This window comes from Parasteatoda tepidariorum, chromosome 4 (genome assembly GCF_043381705.1).
Source record: "Parasteatoda tepidariorum isolate YZ-2023 chromosome 4, CAS_Ptep_4.0, whole genome shotgun sequence".
In the NCBI taxonomy this organism is placed as follows: domain Eukaryota; kingdom Metazoa; phylum Arthropoda; class Arachnida; order Araneae; family Theridiidae; genus Parasteatoda; species Parasteatoda tepidariorum.
This window is the reverse complement of record NC_092207.1, coordinates 98,544,318-98,566,683: the sequence shown is the minus strand read 5'-3', so window position 1 is coordinate 98,566,683 and position 22,366 is coordinate 98,544,318. Positions and strand designations below refer to the sequence as shown.

General features: G+C 27.0%; 2 protein-coding genes across 6 annotated transcripts in view; both read left to right on the top strand.

The window, feature by feature from the left end:
- Positions 1–14,669, top strand: part of LOC107441203 (potassium voltage-gated channel subfamily B member 1) — a 42,393-nt gene extending 27,724 nt beyond the window's left edge. For all 5 annotated transcript variants that reach the window (XM_071180230.1, XM_071180226.1, XM_071180227.1 and 2 more), the window contains 3 exons: positions 1,548–2,202; positions 6,266–7,276; positions 8,624–14,669. In XM_071180230.1, the coding sequence (XP_071036331.1) occupies positions 1,548–2,202; positions 6,266–7,266 (1,656 nt within the window). In that variant the 3' untranslated portion in view covers positions 7,267–7,276; positions 8,624–14,669. The remainder of the gene's footprint in view (positions 1–1,547; positions 2,203–6,265; positions 7,277–8,623) is intronic.
- A 3,669-nt stretch (positions 14,670–18,338) lies between these two features.
- LOC107441205 (Additional sex combs) overlaps positions 18,339–22,366 on the top strand; it is a 36,321-nt gene continuing 32,293 nt past the window's right edge. Inside the window, exon 1 of the mRNA XM_071180231.1 lies at positions 18,339–18,629. Coding sequence (XP_071036332.1) covers positions 18,531–18,629 — 99 coding nt within the window. The 5' untranslated portion in view covers positions 18,339–18,530. The remainder of the gene's footprint in view (positions 18,630–22,366) is intronic.

The window sequence follows — 22,366 nt, the reverse complement described above, 5'->3', positions numbered from 1 at the left end:
AAAATTGGAAATAATCTTAAAAAGAAGAAAAAACGATGAAGTAATACACTATGATTATTTCCAAAATGATGGTAAGGTAAACATCTTTCAAAAAAGAAAGAAAAATCCTAAAATCTTATGAGGAAAAAAAATTTTTTTTTAAAATAATGGCGAGAAAATTTATTGAATTTCGTTCCGGTTTTTTGGTTTTCCGGTTTTCTGATTTCCGGATTACGGGTTCTGTACTGTATTTAAAATTACACTATCTTATAATAACTGGACAGTAAGAACAAAATTATATTTGTTGAAAATCCCTTATTGTTTTGAGCTTTCTTTTAAAAAATACAAAAAACTTTTTAAATTAAAAGAGCTACTTTAAATATTCATATCTTGCACAATTTTAAAATTTTTTTTTCAAATTTTAAAATAATAATTTCGTAATTCATTTTAAGTTACATCCAAAATTCTGTCTAATTTTATAATTTTACTGAATATTTTTAAAGTTATAGCAAAAAAAACTTAAGACAAGAAAAATATTTATTATTTTTTTTTTTAAATAAAAATTTCCATACATCCATAAATATTTTGGTGGAGTTTATTAAATTTTAAGCTGTTATTGCAAATAGTTGAGCAATCAATAAAATAATCAATAAAATTAGCAAGCTCATTGCTTGATAGCTTAGGGTGTTCAAAAATACTTGTTTCTTTTTTTTTTAATTTATTGTTGGTTCCTCAAATCTCTGAAAGCTTTAAACCTTATTGCTAAGTATGAAAACTCACATGAACTAAACACTTCTAAAGTAACAGATCTTCACATTGATGATTCATAACTATAATATATTTATAATCTCTTAAATCTACATGATTTGAGTTAAGTCTCTTGACCTGTTAAATGGGAAAACAAATCATACTTGAAATATGTTTTATTATGAGTCGTAGAAAGCTCTTAGGGGATGTTTGTAAATGCTATTACATATTTTTTCTATCCGTCTCCTCCCCTTTGTCACTAAGTATCCCTTATCACATGTCACACTATATCATATAAGCATATGCCATCAGCTAAAAAAAACAAGTTAGATCTTTTTCAAATTTTATTTTTAAACTTTATATATATTTTTTTAATGTCATTCGTGAGCACAACAGTTAAAATGATATATATTTATTTCCATGAGAAATTTAAAGAAAAAATAATTAAATAATATAAATATATTTAATATGCTGATTTTAATTGTTTTTATTCATCTTAAGCATTCCATTGTTCGATGACAATATGATTATTATTAGAGATTTGTTGAACTGTGAATTAGCATTTTTACTTATTCAGTCATTTAAACTAGCTTCAAATCTTGCTTAATGATTTAACTGTCATGAAATTTTCAGTTTAATCATAATCACCTTATTTTGAGAGTGTATTATGATACCACTAAAAAATTTGTAATTTCTACGGCGGATTTTAACATTTAGATTGTAATTTAAATTGTTTGAATCAAAAATATTGCTTTTCAAAATTTGGTTTTATAGTCTAACTTTTTATTCTTTATTAACTTGATTTATATTGTAATTTTTAGGATGTAAAAGATTTTATTGATCAAGAACCATCGACTCAGTGCGACCTACTGAGCAATATAGAGCTTAAGACTATTAACAAATGGGATGTAAATAGTATGGAAAGTTATGATACCTATGCGACTTGCAATTCTCAGCCTTGTGCCTCACTCGCTGATTTGTCTGCAGACGATCCTTTCACCGCTCGGCCACCACCTACCCCACCTAACCAGAACATTAACTCCAGCAATTTGTACATTAACCCCATGGAAGACACATCTCAACCAGCTCAAATAGAATTACGAAATGGCTATACCATGCAACAACACTTTTTCCCACAACACTCACCCATTGGGAAATCTTACAGTTCTTCCTCTACAGACAGTGGTAGTTGTTATGAGGAACCTACTGGAAGGACTCCTGATGGTTATTCATCCCTACCCACCTCTCCTGATCCCAGACAAGAAGGACATTCATCTACACCAGCATTGACCACTAAAAAACCCTGGTTCTTCCAAGTTAGGAAGCCTAAAACTAGATTCGACACTCCCGATGCCTCACAACACAGTTTGCAATCATCTTTAGATTCTGTTACGAGTAACAACAGCTCAAGGCAGGGCAGTGGTACGTCATTGGGGAAATCTAGATTTGGCCTTAAACCATCATTTTCAATGAGAGGTAAATTCAAAAATTTTAATTATACTGTGCGCTCATATAATCTGTAAACACATCATGAAAAGATGCATTAGTTATTATTGAGCAAAATAAAAAATGGGATACCTAAATAACATTTGATCTAATGTTCAGATTGACACGTAAGAACGTGTTGTAATATTGTGAAAATAATGATTAGTTAGACCACTTTTTTTATTTTATGTGGGGATTATACAAGTCTTGCGACAAATCTTATGGTACAACATATGCATAATTTTTAATAGTGTCTACTTAGGAATGTATTGAAATTTGTTGCAATTAAATATAGTAAATGTTACATTAGAATTTGGTAGCGATTCTTTGGTTCTCTTCCTAAATATTGCAGAAACAGTACAGCTAAGCCTAATTTTAAAATTGAATTTTTAGCCACAATATTTCTCTTTTTTCTATAACTTTTATTAAGGACTTTTCTGGGCATTAAAAACTGAAAAGGGCATTATATCCTCCTAAAAAAAGGAAACCCATTGCGAAAACTGCATTGAATTTCACAAAAATTTGTAAAGCTTTTAAGAAACCCAAAATATACAAAGTTCTTGAATTTATCATTGAAAAGAATTTTTTTTTCCAAAGAGAAATAGCTTAACTTAAAAATTCCTGAGTTAAATTTGCACATTCTATGAATTGATATGGAAATAAGCATAATTCTTGAATTTTAAAATCTTGCTTGTCATAATAATACTGCGTTAAAAAAAAATCAGATTTTTAAAAACAGTACCGAAATATTTGAAAGAACAAGTAACTCTAAAACAGTCAGAAATTAATGGGGAATGTATAACCATTTTTAAATAAACAAAAGTGTCCTAAGCACTAAATTCTTTTTATCTGTTAACTTAGTACTTTTTTTGTAAGATAAACTTTTAAATATAAGATTTCATTTAAAATTAAAGAATTCAAAACTGATTTTTTTTATAAGAAAAAAAGATTAATTCTAATAAGTAAAAACAATGGAGAAAAGTTTTGTTTTTTCATCACTTTAGATAGCAATACAAAAGTTCATTTTAATATAAATTCCAACAATAAAACATTTACTATTCATAGAATTAAATTTTTTAAAAAGTAATAAATATTCCATTAAGTTCTACTTTAATTAAAGAAAATTTAAATTTTTTAAGGGAATTTTAACTATATCAAAAGTATTCTAGCGCAAAATGAAATTTAGCTTGTAGATGGGAATATATTTCAACCTTACAACATTTTTGATCAGGTAAATTGTAAGAGGTTTTACAAATCTTTAGGGGTGCACAACCTTTTTGAGTGAAGAGCCACGTGCACAGCAGACTAACCTATGAAGGGCCGCATGCCGAAGTATTTAGACAGACATGTTGACAGCAATTATAAGTAGTAATTATTATAGAAACATCATCGTTAAACTAAAAAACTGGCTGCTTTTTATTTTAAAAAAATTGCTTTATCAGGAAAAAATTCAGTTTAATTTATCGTTATCGAATTGACTGCATTATCGTTATAATGTTTTGTTAAAAATAAGAGAATTTTAAAAGATCTGTGTAAATCCGTGGCATTAACCACCCAAAGAAACCCATCAAAAAATTGCATTAGTTAAGATCAAGTGCATCAAATATTTGGTGAGCTACAGATTATGCAACATTACCTTAAATATTTCACTATTTAAAATAAAACCAGTTTAAAAAAGCAAAAAACTAAAAATTTTACAACCTGAGATAATATTGTGTCAAAGTATCAGAATTTTTTAAACCTGGTGGGAAAACATACCAATAACGCCCAAAACAATTATCAGAAAACTTGTTAGATTTTATATAAAATTGACACAAATAAAGCATGTTGAAAATTTGTTACATAAATGTGCGATTCAAAACTCACATGTATTAAAAATATCAAGATTTCCAAAACTATTTGCAGAACTAGACTGTAACTGCTGAGAAAAGATTAAAATATCGCTTGTATTTTTGAAGAAATTGGCATAAATAAAGAGATTATTCAAATGTGCGAATCGTAAATCAAGTGTATTAATCTTGAAACCATATCAAGCCAATTCAAAACCATATAGGAATGCGTAGTGCCACTTAATAACTCCCGGAAATAACCACTAAAGAATAATTTAGACTTGCGCTAAAATCAGCACAAATAAAGAGCATCGAAAAGTGGTTAGTGACTAAATACACAATTAGATTTTTGAGATTTGTAATAACTGCTTAAAATATCAACATTTTAATAACCATGTGGTAATGCATAGCAATACAAGTAAAAGTTTGTGATGAAGATTGCACAAATAAAAGAGAAAGCTTTTATTTAAATTCAATGATGCATGAAAAACGTTAAAACTTATTAAAAATATTGTAATTTTGAAAGCAATATAGATATCTGTAGCCCTAACTGCCAAAAAAAGATTTTTTTAAAAATCACTTGAATTTAAGATGGAAGCGGTTTATATAAAGAGCGTCAAAAGCGATTACTAATATCAAAATTAATGAATTGCAATAATGTTGTATTAAAATTTTTAAAAACTGAGTGTAAATCGATTGCAATAATCACAAAAAAGTGAACGAATAACTTTGTTGTTCCAAATGGAGTGCGTCAAACACTTAAATGTGCAATTCTAAATTTCTATTTTTTTTTTTAGCTGAAATTTATGAGTAATATGTAGAATTTTATAGCTGCAATGTGTATTTCCTTTTTTTAATTTCATGTTTAAAAAAAGTGTATACTTGAAATCAGTTCAAATTTATGTACGTTGGGACCCTTTTGCAATTTTTTTGTTATTTGACAATTGTTAACAAAAAAAGTGGTTAACAATTTTTATTATCAAATTATTTGTGTTGGAGAAAATGTATTATGAAAGAAAATGTTTGTGTATTTAAATATTATCTTTAGATTGCTATTCTTATTATAACCATTGAACGTAATTAAAACATGAAAAGTATCCCTATGTACATCATTCCCTTGCTTTAAAAGAATTTAAAAAAAATTTATGAAAATATTTTAAATAAAAGTTAAAAAAATCATCTTTATATTAATTGTTTTCTTTTCTGATTGTGTTAAAAATATCAATAATTTTACAGAGCATGTGAAAATCTTTGTTAAGTAGAGCATTTTGAAACTGTTTTTAATAAGAAATTCATTCGTACCTCGATATTTCAAAATATCTCACCGCACAGTGTAAGATTGTAAGAGATTACCAAAGTTAAATATCACTGGCTGTGGTCAGTGAGTGGGTGAGGGACCACTTTAATCAGCCTGGGAATTGGCTGAAGGTGTGCAGTATCGGACATCGATAAACTGATCCACTGTAAACTGCTTGACTTCACACAGGTCATCGTGTTACCAAAGTGGGGGGAGTCACTCCCTCTGTAAAGGATTAAAATTGTGATGGCATGTCTTCGGGTCATCCTCTAAGATATTTCTCAGACCATCACCAATAGCCCAATGTGCTGCTCTAGTGCAGTATAAATAAAGTACTTACTACTACTATGAAAAATTCTGAATTCCCCAAGCATTTACTATGCTTATAATAGAAAAAGTATCTTTTAATCTCCAAATATATTTTTTGTGACTCTTAATTTCACAGAATATGTTTAAATTTTTAAAATTGAAATGTTAAAATTGTTAACTAATTTTAACAGATATCACCAAAACACCAAAAGATAACACCAAAAATGTTAAAATTGTTAGTTGTTTGTGTTTCTTATTAAAAAGCAAACGTAATGCTAATTCTGAAGCGCTTGGCCACTGAGTCATTCTCGTTGCTGTGCTCGTGGACTTGAAAACTTGCATCAATTAGATTAAAAAAATTAATTGAACTTTGTCTTTTTACTAAAGTAACGTTAAAAGTAGTTGTCAGGAGTTGTTACAAACTACAGGTTTTTTTGTATCAAACTACACACTACAAACTGTGGAAAAAAGTAGCTACTTGTAAAACATTAATTCTGTCCACTAAACTGTAAAAAAAATTTATGAAGTTTTAGAGGATACACTTTATAAGTTATTTCCTATTGTTATTAACTTATTTATATACTTTCTTATCTTACATGTATTTGGTTAATATTTTCAGTTAGAAAAAATGGGAACAAGAGTCCATTACTTGGAGGATCGTTAGAAAGAGGTTCGTCCATGAAGAAGTTCAATAGTCCAGATACATCTAAAAAGAGATCAATCTTGAAAAAAGATTCTTTGTACAAAGAAGAAACGGAAAAATTAATATCTGATCATAAAAATGCCCCAGATTACTCAGATATGATTAGTGGAAGTGCTTTTGTTCCAATATCAACATCTAATATTCATGATCCATTTACATCTTATACATCTTCAGTTCCTTCTTCTAAAGCTTTAAAAATTGCTGGCCCTAAAACAGGTTCAAAATCCCACGCACAACCTATTAAATTTGTTGGTTTAGATGACGATTCGGATTCTGCATCGGGGAGGGGATCTCCATCATTTAGCATATCTCATTGCCCTGATTCTACATTGTTGAGTAGTGGTATGCAAAGACATCAACCCCTTAGTCCCTCTCTATCCCGAACTTTACAATTCCCTGATGGAGCTCCAGACAGAAGGCACGCTTTTCAAGACAGTGATTTCTTTGCGCAACAAGACGTGGCTCCTGTCGACGGCTCCACGACATCGGGATCCCCGGCGCACGGTGGTCATAGAATACATAGGGTGCCTTCCTATTGCGCCAATACCTCTACCTATGGCCATGGCCGATCCTCTTCCCCCGCAACTACCGTTGTTGCAAACACAACTGCAACACCTGCCCAGCCTTCAAAAAGTGAGCTTGCCAACTCTGTTGTGGGATTGCCTTTGCTCCTAGCCACAGTGCCAATTGTAAGCCCCATCACATCCTCAACCACAAATAACAACCCTTCCTCCTGTGTAGCTCAAACTGATGACAAAACAGCTCTGCAGCCAGATGCAGTGGTTGAATCCCACCGTCCTCCTCTATTAGCACAAAGTTCTCAACAGTCCACTACAGATGATGATTCCGTTTTTGGACATGACCATCAAAGCATTATGAGCCGGCAGTCATCTAAAGACAGTGCTACTTTATCATGATTATTACTTTGTTAGTAACTATTAATACCTTTATCTAGTTGTATTTTTATAATTGTTTAAATAATAGTTTATGTATAACAAGCTATGCCTTTTATTGCAAGGAACGATATATTTGAAATACATAAATAATATTTTTAAGTACATTTTCTTTAGTTTCTTTTCAATTCTTGATCAAATTTTTTATGCGTGTACTAAGATGCACTCTTAATAATTCAAAGGGTTAATATTCTAATTGATTGTTGTTAACTATTAATTGAATTGTTAATCACCAAAAAACTAATTGTGAATTACCTAATATAGTTTTTTTTTCTGTTGATAGATTCAGATTTTTAATCTATAAAATATAGGCTTGCCTTATTCTCAAATTCCAGTCGGAATTTTAATATAATTTTTACTTCTTGCATTATCTGTTATGGTTCTCTGACAAATTTAAACAAAATTTGCTCTCTTTTGCATTTTTAATGAAATTGCAATTAATGTATAGTGAAACTTGGGGGTGTTTTATTTATAGGTTGGTACATATTGGTTTTACCAAATAAAAATATCTCAAACTCATCTGCTTAAAGATCCTGACTATACTTTCAAAGCACCTTGGAATTGTAATTTTTAATGCTAAGCCTAATTAGAACTAAATTATTACAAATAAATGCTAATTTAATGTTTATTCTGAATGTAGTCTCAAAGCTCTTTGTAAATCATTGGGGAAATTCAAATTTGTTAAATATTTATTTCAGTAATAATACTTGTTGTTAAATATTTATTTCAGCAATATTTCAGTAATAATACTCACAATAAATACACTGACTATAATATTGGAACAAAAATAAAATAGTTTTTGTTTACTTAAAACAGTCTGTTTATACTAACATGTGGACTTTTATTTATGAGTTTGAAAATTATGCCTGTGCCATTTAAAAACATGCGAACAGAAAGATACTTAAAAAAAATTTACACTTTGGAATTGATAGTTATCTCTAAGGAAATTTTTTTTAAAGAATATCCAATTAAATTCAAATTTATTAAAAATAGAAAAATGAATTATGTCTTACCTTAAAAAAATAAAATTTACTGTTTGGGGCAAACCTTTGTTAATGACATTCTTTCAATTTTTTTTTTATGCTCTGAAGTTTTTTTTTTATATATATTTAATTTAGTGCACAGAGCAAATCTTTGAAAATAATTGTTTACGAAAATTCATGTTTGACTTGCTTAATTGACATTTTTATGCTAAACCTTAACATTTTCTATTACTAGAAAATAACTCATATTTGAAATAATTATTTTATATGAATTATTATTATATTACTTCAGGTAAGATAAAACTCATTTTAAAAATTTTTTTCCCCTTTCATTGCAGGTGGATTGCTCTCTGAGGATATATCAAAAGCTGAGTGTTTTCTGTGTACCAGTTGGCCATCTCTCTTTAGTATTTATTCATTATTTTTCTAGTCCTGAATTTATATTTTTATAGTCATGTCTTTATGTGTTATGCCTTTATCTGAGAGTGATATGATTCTATATATTGCTTATTCTAGTCATATTAATGAAATTTATACATAATTGTCCTCTTCATTTTATTATTAAACAAGTGAGTTAAATAGCTACATTAATCAAGCCGTATATTTTTCTGTTCTAAACGATTCTGATTTCTTTACATGTGTTAAATGTAGTTGCTGTATTTTGTGAAAGTTCAATTTATAAACTATTAAGATTCTTAAATTCCGATAAATACTAAAATAAAGTTGGCCACTTGTTGCAACTGTAAAAGAAATAATGTATTTTTGTAAAAGATCGATGTTGTCTCGTGATTGTAAGGAATTATTATAATTCACTTTTGTTTTTTGAAAAGCTATAAAGTAAAATCTTTTTAAACATTACAATTAATGTTTTTGTCTCGTGAAATAAAAAGAAGAAATGGTTGTGAAATTGTTGTTGTTTGAAGATGTTTCATTTTTGTAAAGGAAATAAAAATGGATGCCAAACATTTGTACAATCTACTCAAACGAGTTTTGTCAAGCATCACAAATTCATATTATGAGTATTTTAAACGGGTTGCACATGTTTTATTGTGTCGGAAGCCTTCACATTCCAGAGTGTGTGTTGTTTAAATGCAGTCAAAAAGCACAGATATATCTCTCATATGATACATTTATGAGCAGTTTTTTTACTTCATTTGTCCGTGCCCAGGCTTACTTCATAATCCATTATTGTGTCATATACAACAATATGCTTCATTTCTTTTGCCATCGAATTTCATTTTATCAAACTATTAACATTTTTAAATATTTTTGACCCTCTATTTAATATCTATTTAAGTTTAGTTAAAATGAGTTTTATTCATTTGATAAAAAAGTTAGAAGTGAATGGCGTATAATTGAAATGCAATGTTAATCCTATAAAAAGTTAACGGTGTAAAAGACAGGGCTCTTCAAATAAATGAAACCCCAGCAAACTGTTCCTGCTATTTAAATTTTTAGATTTCTTGTCTTTATAATTTTTTGCACGTTAATTATTTTAAACGTTTAACATAATTTTGAAGCATAAAAAGATTCATAATGTGTTATGAAACTGTCATAACAACATTTTTCATCAGTTGTGAAACGAACATGCCAGTTGTCCACCCAAAGACTACAGTTGTGCTAATTACGCGAATTTCTCACTGTGTAAATGAATAGCACTGTTCTGAACCTATGCACATTTCATGTTTAATTTTTGTTGCTATTTGACTGCATATCTGGGGCTTCACTTGTATAACATCTCTTAATACTCATAAATAAAGAGTGCCATGTATGTATAAATGACTCACTTGAATGCACTTTGTAAAGCAATATGATATGTATGTTTAAATTCATCATTCCAAATATTGCTGAGGACGAAATATTGCTTGTATGTATATTCTCGCAATTATAGATTGCTCACAAGATATCGTCCTTTGGTGCTCTTCTGTGAAAACATACAACATATACCCGATCTAAAGGATGCAGGTGGGAACAGCTGATAAGACTTCAAAATATTCTTCAGATCAGTGCACTAAAAGGTTGCACAAGTCTTTTCGCGTGAGGAACTAAAAATCAAACTGCATCTTTTTGGGGGACTTCTGGCAAATCATCATCAAAAATAATAAAGTAAGCTAATGGTTGTTCCTGCTTGCATCTGCGTCTCTTTTAAAAGGTGCTTATGGTAAGCGATGTTGCTTAGCTCTATTTATTAGTTGCAGGAGATATCGTCACACTACAGTTTAAGTCCGATTTTAAGATCTGTCTTGGTTGTCTTTAATGTTGCATGCATTGCCTTTGTAGATGAAACTGTAAATTAGAATCCCTCAATCAAGAATCTCCTGTTGATGTTGTATATAACTGCTTATAAACGAAAGTTAACACAATAGAATTTAGTCAACATTCCTTAAATTTAATATTTAAGCAGCACTCTGCATGGGTCCCTGTAATTCTAAAAATAAACTTTAAACTCGATGTATTTTAAACCATTGATAACTTTTCTAATCCATCTTTTATTTTCTTTCATTCAAAAATTAGTTCTAGTAAATGTTTTATTTTAAAATGAGTTAAAAATATTTCACAGCACATTGAAAATTAACAAAATCAGCCAATCACACTTATAAAGTGTAATTATCCTGTAGTGATAATATACTCTTCAAAAATCGAAATGAAAGTGATAAAAGTTAGAAATGATAAAAAATTGTAGCTGTTATATTGCATTATGTGATATATTAAAGTAAACAAAAAAATATACTAATAACTGTACAAAATGTGTAGTTTGTAAATTATTCTCAGAATTTAATATTAGGTACTGATTGTTGTTTAAAAAAAAAAAGGTAGTTATTTCACACTTCTGAGAAGAATAGTCTTATGTAAATTGAAAATTTTTTAAAGTGGTGTAGTTAATCAGGAAATACTTTTAACCATGATTATTTTTATACTGTTAAAAAAAATTAAAAATTGGTTATATTTGTCATTTTCTGTATAAAGGAAGGTTTCTACTACTAATATTTTTACTGTTATTATGAGGGTTATTTATCATTATATGAAGAAAAAAACATTGAAAAATGAAATTATATTTATTGTTTTGTCATGGTTGCTTGCAACTAGAAATTGTTACAAACCAATTTTATATTTCTTTACTGTAAATATTAACTACTTGGTATTATTCTTGGCTTTATGCAAGTATTTAAATCGCACATATTTTCAAAAAGGAACTGTTACAAAGTACAATTTTGTTTACTGCTAAATGACTAGTTAGATCCAGCACAATCATCATCATCTGTCAAAATTTGTATTCATTGCATTTTTTAGACATTTCAATTTCATATTTTACACTGAAAAAATTAAAATGAAGCTTAGAAATCTGAGAACCTTGGCAATTTTAGTCATGCTTACTGAAACAGCATATGTGCAAGAAAGAGTTCGAGCTGAAGTAGTTTTTTGTTATTTATTCTAAATTTAATTGAGCAAAAGTTTTAGATAAAGTATTATTGTTCAAGTCATAAATATTAAAAATCAAAAGAGTGTTTCAGTATTTACAACAAAATGTCCAGAGAAAAATTAAAATTGCTTTAATATTTTAAACAGTGTCATAAATAAGTTTAAAACTACAAATTAGATAAGTTAAAATATTAAACAATGTGTATACATGAATGTACTATGCATTACTTTTTTTCTTGTAATACTATATACCTTAAATATATACATGTATTTAAAATTATTCTTTAAAAATTGGTCTAATTTCGTTAAAATTTAGCTCTTTAAAATTAAATAATTATTTATTTTTGGCTAAAATATTACAAAGTTTTTAAAGAATATCACTGTTTTGCAAAAAGGAAATATTTAGTTTTTCAAAAGCTTTATTATTTTTTACTAAATTGCCTGACGACTTAAACGTTTTAAATTCTTTTTCTTAGGCTAAAACCTTATTTTCAAGAACTACTTTTTTTTGCTTAATTTTAACATAAATAGAAAAATAAGCAGTGACTTCTAACATGAATTTTTTTGCTATATATTTTTATTACTTTCAAGAGTTATTTGATAAATATGTATTCAATTGCTTTAGTCATATTACCTATATTTATGTTAAAATATTTCTGTTTTTTTCCTCTTCATTTTGAATAATTTATAAACAAGTTGCTATTTACCATTTAAAAAAAACTTTTCCAAGTTTCTATACATTTATAGCTATTTTATACTTCTCATTTTAGCTTTCAAAATAATTTATTCTGTTCAGTGTATTATGTACTTTTTCATATTTAGAAGTTTAACTTTTTGAATATACTGCTCTATTTAAAGCTTTGAAATTTATAACATTTTCCTTTTAGTCTTAAAATTAACCTTTTGTTTTGAATATTATAGATTTTTTTACAACTCTTCTCCAACTTTATGTTACTTGAAAAATTTGTATGCTGTGATATCTATATTTATTATGCACTTTATTTGATTTGATTTATTTCTTGTTACATGCATGAATGATATATTTTGATATGAAAATTCTTGTCAATTTTCATTTTACACACATTGTTTATTGGTATTTTATATCTAATCTAATAAACTGCTGCTTTTCATTCCTGCCATATTATTGCAAATATATCTGCTTAAGACATTCGTCCATCCATGTCTATATTTTGCTTGAGTGTCAAAAGTTTTATGTTTTGCCACCATTTTATCACCACTATTTATTGAAAAGTAAATCGAATTTATTTTTTCAGCTTATTAAGCCAAGTTATTTTTTATATGAACATATGCACACTTTCTGAGCTGTTGAAATTTTATATAATCTTTATACATGTTGTTTTGCTTGCACAAGAACTTTCATTATTTCTTTTTTTGTTTATTTTATTTAAAAAGGAATATTGAGCATTTATTTAAAAACACATCAGAAAATTTGGAAGAAAGAAAAAAGCATAGTCACACTGCTAAAAGATTTTCTGTTTGCTTCAACTTTTTTTGCAAAAGAGTTTATGGGGTGCAAAAAGAAAATATAAGTTCCTATTTTATCATTTAATATGATGATGTTTCAATGTTATTTTTGCAATTTCAGAACCTGGTTGCTTTCAATTAAATAAAAACCAGTTTCTTTGCAATTTCTTCAAATGGTTTTGATTTAATTTACTTAAATGCAAACTAAAGATACATAAATGCAAATTAAAAATTCATAAATTTAATTTTAAAGAAAAAATGTAAGCCAAATTGATCTTCAAAGTGTAATTTAAACCTTATAATAAAATCATCCACAACATCAGTATTATATTTTACTTAAACTGAGACTGCAGTATCAGGGACCCGATCTTTTCATTCCTGTTTACTTTTCGTAATTTCAAAGTCATTCAAAAAAAATAAAAAATACGGCAGCTAATTAATCCTCTTAGATACATATACATATAAATAAATGCAAATGTTGCTTTTCATAGCACACTTTGACTGTATATTTGGCAATAATATTTTAATTGTGATGTAGATATTTTTAGACTTGAGCGTAAAAAAAGGCTATTGCTAATTGATTTTTATCAAATACTGCAGTATCAAAATGCTCAGGCATCTCATCAAAAACTCAGTTTATATTATTAGTCTTTTTAAATTTTTTTTTTTTTTTTTTAAGTTAATGTTTATTAATTTTTCAGAGATTGAAACTCGAAAAAATTAAAATGACTAAAGTTAAGAATAGGGTCTTAAATTTCCAATTGTGACTAAATAATAAGAAAAAAATTAAATTTCTGAATTTCCATACAATAAGAATTATTCGGATGATTTTAATGAGCGGGTTAATTGGCAGCGTTTGGTAAAAAATGTTTACATTTGTGCAATAATGCTAAATTATGTAAATGTTAAGGTCCTGGTGATAATTTTAGGCATTTTTTAAGTGCGATATTTAAATTAGGCAGTTTTTATTTAGGTCAAATGAATGCTGTGAAAGCTATTTGAATAGAGCTTTGTAATTTGTGTAAGTCATTGTATAGTGCAACATTAGGTGTTGAAGCTTAAAAGTGAAATGCTTCAGATGTATTTTATCGCTATTATATTTAAAGAAAAAAAAGTTCTGCTAGGTTTGAGAAAACTATTTAAAGAACTATCTTAATATTCTCGTTAATGCTCATTAAATTTTACAGCTTTTTTTTACGTGTAGTTAGTAGATGTCTGAGCATTTTTGTTTCAAAAAAAGCAACTAATATCCCTATGCAGCATTTCCTTTTACATTCCTCAGATCTAAAAAGGGAAATTTTCTTTCACACTTTCCATGCATACTCATGTTGAAAATTGTTATTTAAATGTTGAAATAATATTAATTTCTTCTTATTTTATATATTAATATTTTTGAATATTTTAAAATGTATTTTATTTCAGAAGTATTTGCTCAGTCCTGTAATTGTGTATAATATATTAATAAATTTGTGTGATATATAGGAGTGTTTTCTTCACTTATGCAATATTTTTTCTTCTTAACATTCCATCTAGTGCATCTATCTGAGAAATGAGGTAAATTGAATTTGGCTTAACAGGATGTTCCACAATCACAGCCCTTAATATATGTTTTGAATTCTTATTTTAAATGAAGTATAAAAAGTATGCCTATTGTGTACCACAAATTAATATTTAAACGAAGAAAAATTCTGGTAAATTCTGACGAATCACTATTGAGGAATATCAAAATCTCCTTGACTGCCTATGGAAATTAAGAGGAGTTGTCAGTCAAACAAGCACTTTGAATCAAACCTTCCTGATTACTACAGAAAACTTCAAAAACGACAATTTTAAAAACAGTTGAATATTTTAATGAAATTTCGAATTCTACACAAAAAAAAGAAGAAAACAGTTAAAGTATACTTTCAAAAGTTGAAAAACCTAAATATATATATATCACATTGCATGATAGAGAAAACAATTTCAAATAGTATGAACTTCAGAATTGCCAAGATGTTCTATGAATTGCTTACACACAAATTCTTTTGAAAAAAATCTGTTAATAGTTTTGCAAACCTCTTCAAATTTTCTTGATAATTTTGTAGGAAAATGATCAATAAAAGATAAATTTCGTGTGAGTCGATAATCGCAAATGTCGAATTATCCAGATTAAATTGAATATGGCAACCAAAACTCGCTCGCGTGATAAAAAAAGTGTAGTTTTAAAATTGGTCAAAATTTTCTAAGAATAATAAATCTCACAATTCATTATATAGTGCCTGGACATAAGAGTTAACATATTCTTTCATAACATGTTTTAAGAAAAAAATCAATTCATTTCGGTATAGACCGGTATCAAAATTATGACTCCAAATTGTACCCAGAATTTTGCACAGTGTTGTATATCCTTAAATTCTGAAGTTTTCGATAATAATGAATCGGATATAATTTCGGGAATAATAACCAAGTAAATTGGACTATTTTAAAGGAAAAAATTTTTTTATTTGCGTGTGTGAAAACTTGAGTAATTATCTCTCCCAATATTTACTTCCTGAAATATAAATATTAAAATCCGTTTATATAATTGCTTAACATTCAGCAAACGATGAAATGCACATGTCCGCATACATTTCCGAGAAATTCGCTGTTATAAGAACTAATTTTAATTCATGTTAGCCGATAAATTACTGATTTTTTTTTCGTAATTTTTTTTATACGCTTATTTCAAGCGTTTTCGATACACAAGGACCAATTATGCAAAATCTTGTGCTTTTACAATTAAAAAATAAAATAAACCTACAATCATTGTAAATTTTTAAGTCAATAAAACTGTAATTTATCTTTTCATTTTTATTTATAGTGTATATATTTTTTTCTTAACGTAATTTATAATTTTGTGTAAGTATGTATCAGGTAGTTGTTTCTTCTAAAATGTGTACAAAATTCCCAATTGCCAAATTTACCTCTACCATCGATTAAACTATATTTTAATATGCTAAATGCAAACAACATATTTGATTTAGATTAGTTCTTCTTGTAACCTATGTTACATCCGTATAACATTACATTCAACGAAATTTGATTTGATAGTTACTTAATTGACATAACTTTTTATTTTATAAATTTTTTTAAGAAAAATAAATACGAGCATTCAAATTTTTGAAAAAATTGTACTCAGTACCATATAGAGAATTATGGAGCCGAACTTGAATTAGAGTACTAATTTTTTTTTAAATATGTTCTATAACAACAATTTCACTCCTGAAATATCAGTTATTAAACTTAAATATTGATCCATAATCTATAGTGGATAAATACTATATTAAATGAAGAAAAAAAAATTTTTTTTTGAAAAAGTCTTAAGAATCTTAAAAAAAAAAAAAAAAGAATCATTAAAAAGTATGCTAACTTTAATCTAAATATCTTTATTGAAATATAAATATATAGCATAATAAATAAATACAAAAAAGAAAGAGAGAAAATTAAGAAAAATAAGTTTTATTTACTGCGCAAAAGCTGCAAGTAAATAGAACTCATAAAATAAGTTCAAATTGTAGAGAAAACATGGACAAAAATTACAGAACAATTAAAAGAGGGGGAAGAAGAAAAATAAGAAACCGGGAGAAAAAAATTAATAAAAATCCGGAACATAGAAGATATCTTTTCATCAGCTCACACGATTATATCCGCCATATATATGTATATATTGTGACGTTAACAGCCATAAGTGTTTTATTAGTAGCCTTTTTAATAAATAAATTATCCACTAGAAAAGTATGTATTCTTTTAATTCTCTACATTTTTATTGTTATTATTTGTAAGGTACTTGTTAGTAGTTTAAACAAGTTTTTAAATCAAAATCCTGTATTTTAAAAACTTCAAAACAAATTTCTAAATAAATTGTGTACAAATATGCTAAATTTAATTTAAATGTCTTTATGAAATTATACATTAAATTGTTAAAATAAATTATTAATGTAAAATATTAATAAATTGTAATAATTTTCAAACACAATAGTAATAAAATTCCGAATAGTTATTAATTGGTAAGTATTTTTAGCATGACTATAAAGGATTGGGTTTATTTTCTCAGCAATAACACAATAGTGTAGCTCTAGTGCAATGTTAACAGTCAAACCAAATATTTTATTAATAGCCTTTTTATTGTTATTATTTGTTGTAGTTGGATGTTTAAACATATTTTGAACCAAATTCATTTATTTAAAAATATTCCAATAGGGTATACAAATTTAAATGCATTTCTTAATTATTTTTAATCACACCAAAATATGGTGATACTTGACATTTTTAAAATTTTCTCCAAAAGAGAGAGAGAGAAAATTAAAAAGAAGCTAGTACTATAATTGAAATTCATTAGTCAGGCATCTTGTTTGCTATTATTTATTAAAGTAAATTATTATTTTTTTTTTTAAAAAAAAGAAAAAAACTCAGAGGAGAGGAGTTGCCTGCGCATGTGCTGTGCTACGCATCATCATGCTAATTCGCCAAAGTCCTCAGTTTTGAATTTAAATATTATAAAATAATTGACGAATACATTCCAATATTACGCTCCAAGATCTTTAATTATAACAGTTTATACTGAAAAAGGATAAGATTTTTAAGGTTTAATTGGGGAGCGCAATGCTAAAGCCAACCACGTATGGATTTTGGATCTGTGTCACTTCATTTAATTTATCATATAGAAATGATTATATGATACAGGAAAACTGGTTCAAATAAGCATAAATTAGGAACAAAAGCTTTCAATCTACTATACTATAAATTTAAATTCCAGCAAAAAAGGCATTTAGATAAAACAGTAAAAAAATAATAATAAAAGAGGGAAATTAGACTGAAAATGAAAATTAAAAGTAAGTCAAAAATTAACGATAAGAATATTTATTTTTTCTACCAGTTATCTTTCGTAAAAGCATACATTTTCTCAAATAAAACGATTCTTGTTTTGAGAGTTTCCGTATAGTTTCGTTTTCATTTCGACTTTTGAATTTTACTTAAAAAGAAAGAGTTCACATTTTTCATCCCAGTATAATCGATTACTATTTCTTTTAACTTAAAATAAACATTATTGCAAAATACTTGTAATTGTTTTGCTTAATTTCAATGCAATTTGGGTAATGAAATTTGTATTTGTACACTTTTCATTGAAATGCAGACAAAATTAGAAATCGTATCGACTATCAACAGGATAGCTTGAATAGGCAGTCACGTGACATTGTTGTCTTAATAGTGTCATGGCGGACGTAATGGCTGACTTAGTGATTCTGACAAAGTGCTTACGTTTACTGCGTTTTTAACATTATTTTTTATGTATCGGCGATCGCCAGGATACATAATTCACTAATGGTTATTTGTGTACCCGGGAAAATGCAATTCGAACTTTCGAAAGAAAGACAAGCTAGAAAAAAGAAAGCTCGAACATGGACTGAAGCGGCGAAGCTCGTAAGTTAAATAGTCGCAAAAGTGATTTTCTTCTTCGTGTCAGTCAGTCGATTTAAATGTTGTTTGAGTGCTTCGTTGCTTCTATTACATGAATTTTAAATATTTTATAACTCTTTTAAAAAATTACCTATATTGTACTTGGTCCTAATTATGAGATATGTTTATGAAATTAAGCTCATTAATCGTTTGTATTTACATTCGTAAATTCTCTATTTTTTACTACATATGACATGTATCAATATTTGTTTCTTGAAACTATTTTATACTATTTTTTAAGTAGGTTGTTTTACTGTTAATTTTTGTTTTAATTTTGTTAATTATGTATGCTATAACGTAAACTTCGAAATTTAAATAAAATATGAAAACGAAACTTACTTAAAAGTGATATTTTCTCCTTAAATGTTTACGTGAAATTTTTTTGCAAATTTATAAATCTTATTTATTATTATTATTCGTAGATTTAAATAAACTTATTTTTAAGGTAAATATTTATTTACAAGTCTGTTTTTAATATAATAGATGCATTTTTTCAGTAGAAAACTATTTCTTCAGTTTTATAAAATCTGAAGGATTTTATCCTAGTTAATGCAATTTTGTATTTTAATATCTGATGTATATGTAACATTGTTTTAAAATGAATTTAATTTTCTAATTAAATCTATTAATATTGATGTTTTATTTGTAATAAATTAAGTGATTTAACATTAGTATTTTGTTTTAAAAGTTATATTTTAAATGTTTGTTTTCATCAATAGTTGATTTTTTTATTAATGTAGTAATTTGCAATTAGGTTAGTGTGAAATTATTTTATTAGTGCAGTATTTTTCTTTTATTGCTCTGTGATAAATTTAAAAGCATATTTTAGCTAATTATAATTGCAGCAATTCTTAAAGTGTTATAGTATATTATATTAAATTAATGTTTGTTTTATTTGAATTTTATAGAAATGTATTTCTAAAATTAATTAGTTCTGAAAATTACATAAATTTTGAATTGTAAATCGTCTCATCTAGGCATTAGAATTTAAGTAAATGTTTTATTAACCCACTTATGGTTCTGCAGGGAAAAAGTCATATTTTAACCTGCAGTCTTCTCCGCATCTGCAAAACCGGTTTTCCCACGTTATTAGTTAGAAAAGTGGTGTATTGGGGAGAAACATTTTCCCAATTTCGCCTATTTGCTAAACCGCCAGTGGGTTAAATGAGTGAAGATATATGATAATTTAAATTCTGTTGCATAACATCCAAGCATTGTGAGTTTTTATTACTTGAAACATTTTAATTTTTTTGCAATTTTTTTTTATCTTGGTGATTTATATCACTAGAAATGTAGAATATTTGATTTTGTCAGGAAAGAAACCTCTTACTTTTGAATTATTTGTTCTTAGCTGTATGTTTAAAAAATTTTATTATTAAAAATTAGCAAAAAAAAAATAATGCGAAAGATTTTTCTCATTTTTTATTCGATTGGCATCATGCAGTTAGGTTATAAAATTAATTAAAAGGAATTTTAAAAAAGCACAATTTTTAGACTCAAAATAAAATCTATTTTAATTTAGATTATTTTTATATGAAAACAAATGAATTATTTTGTAGACCTCAGAAATTTTTTATTTTAAAACATTAACAGAAAGAAAGAATTCTACCCACAATATTGTTTATCAAAAATTAATTACAAATACAAAAACCTTGCACTTTCACTTTGCAAAAAGATACAAATATTGAAAAGTAAGATAATCAACAGAAAAATTTAAGATAATTATATAAGAAAATTAAAATGAATTGTTAAGTGAATACTGCAGAAAAAAGCTTTTCTGATAGCTGTTTGCTTTTTATTGTTTTATTATTTCATTTAATTAGCTTTTCATTGAGGAATAACATTCCAAAACTGTTCAAGCAAAAGCATTTACACTTTGAAAATTACAATTGAATTTTGTTATTAACTACAAAATGTAAGTAGTTTTGTAATTAACTCCAAGTAGTTGATAAATTTAGGACTGATTTTAAATGTTAAGATGTAAAAATGTGTGTTAATACAAAATGTGATGTTCGATCTTTAAAAACCCAGGAATAATAATCACAGTGTTTTTTTTTTTTAAATCACGTTTATTTGTATCACGATGGGTAGTTTTAAGTCATAAAAATATGAATCACCATAGGTAGTTTTCAAATTAGCACGATTACGAATGGCAATTCTTGATTTCTTTAAATCGTGTAGAAACAAATTGTAATTGTGCAGATATCAGATGTGATATTTGATATTAAAATCATGTGAAACCAATTGCGATATTAGATTTTCACCAATGCAGGGATATGAGTCATAATTTTGTGTAATTTTTAAATTGTGTGAATATGAATCAGAACCTTTGATTTTATATGACACTAATTTGAATAGTGATGGATAATTTTGAATTAAATATAATCGAATTTTATTTTATTTATTATCTTTTGCTTCGGTGTCCTTGATTTCCCCTTCCAAGGATTTCTTCAAAAATTGAGGGGGGAGATTAATCAGTGTTTTACAAAATCGGTAAATATTTACGTGCTTGGTATATTAAGGGTGAAAAAATGCATGTCATCGGCACTTTTTTCACTTCATTCTTTATTTTATTTCAAACATTTGGCTAGATTAGTGACAGCTCAGATTGAATTATGAATATTCATAGTTAATTATATCCTTTTATTTCTCTCTTTAGTATAATTGATTGTATGGTAATGAATTTCTCTAATCGATGCTTTAACTTTTAAAGAGTTAAATACAAATAAATTATTTTTTAAATTGAAAAGACAGAATTTTATTTCTTCCCTACCAACTACAGGATTATTTCTTTTCTAATTATTATTAATGCCCTGTTTTGTTTTGATTTAACATCTGAATTCAAAACATCCATAAATTATGTTTTATCATGATGAAATTGCTAGTTTACCAGTAAAAATGACTAGTTTAAAGAAGTAACTATAAGTTTGTAAACAAAAATTATATTTTATTACTAGATATTGATGCTATTTAAATAAATAATTTTTCTGTAATCTTAAAATATATATCTCTTAATTCACTTACCTTAAAATAAATGCAATTTTGTTTTTTTAAATGGAAAAAAAGAGCAAATTTTTAAAAGGACTTTTCCTTACGAGTGATAAAATTCCAGTTTTAAATTAAACTAGCAATCTTGTTTTGAAAGACCAAACTTATGAACATACATTCCAGAAAATAAGTGCATCACTGAAGTCTTAATTAGTGATAACAACAAAACAAATAGCTTCTTAAGGCAAACGATTATTAAGTTAATAGTTTGAAATCTGTTTTAAAAATTACCTTTTATCTTTGATGAACACATTAGAATAACACATTATATGGAACATAACTACAGATATTTTAGGTATGTACATGTACACCATTCATCATATTTCAAACATGAGGATATGCACAAAGGTAAGCATTTAAAAAGGCATTAACATATTGTTGTGAGTTATGTTAAAAAGAGGCTGTTTAGGATGCAAGTTAAGCATCTGGTGACTATGAAACATTGTGACCACAACTAACCTAGTTAAATGTTATATTCATCCTTATCCTCCTTTAACCAAGATTTAGCAGAATTTTTTTCTATCAACTCATTAAACAAAATTAACATCAAATATCTAGTGGTAAAAATGTATAGAAAAATTAGATATCATTGGTAAAGACAAAAGCAAACTGTGTTCTGTGGTACCTAAAAAAAAATCAGTTAGGAATAATTG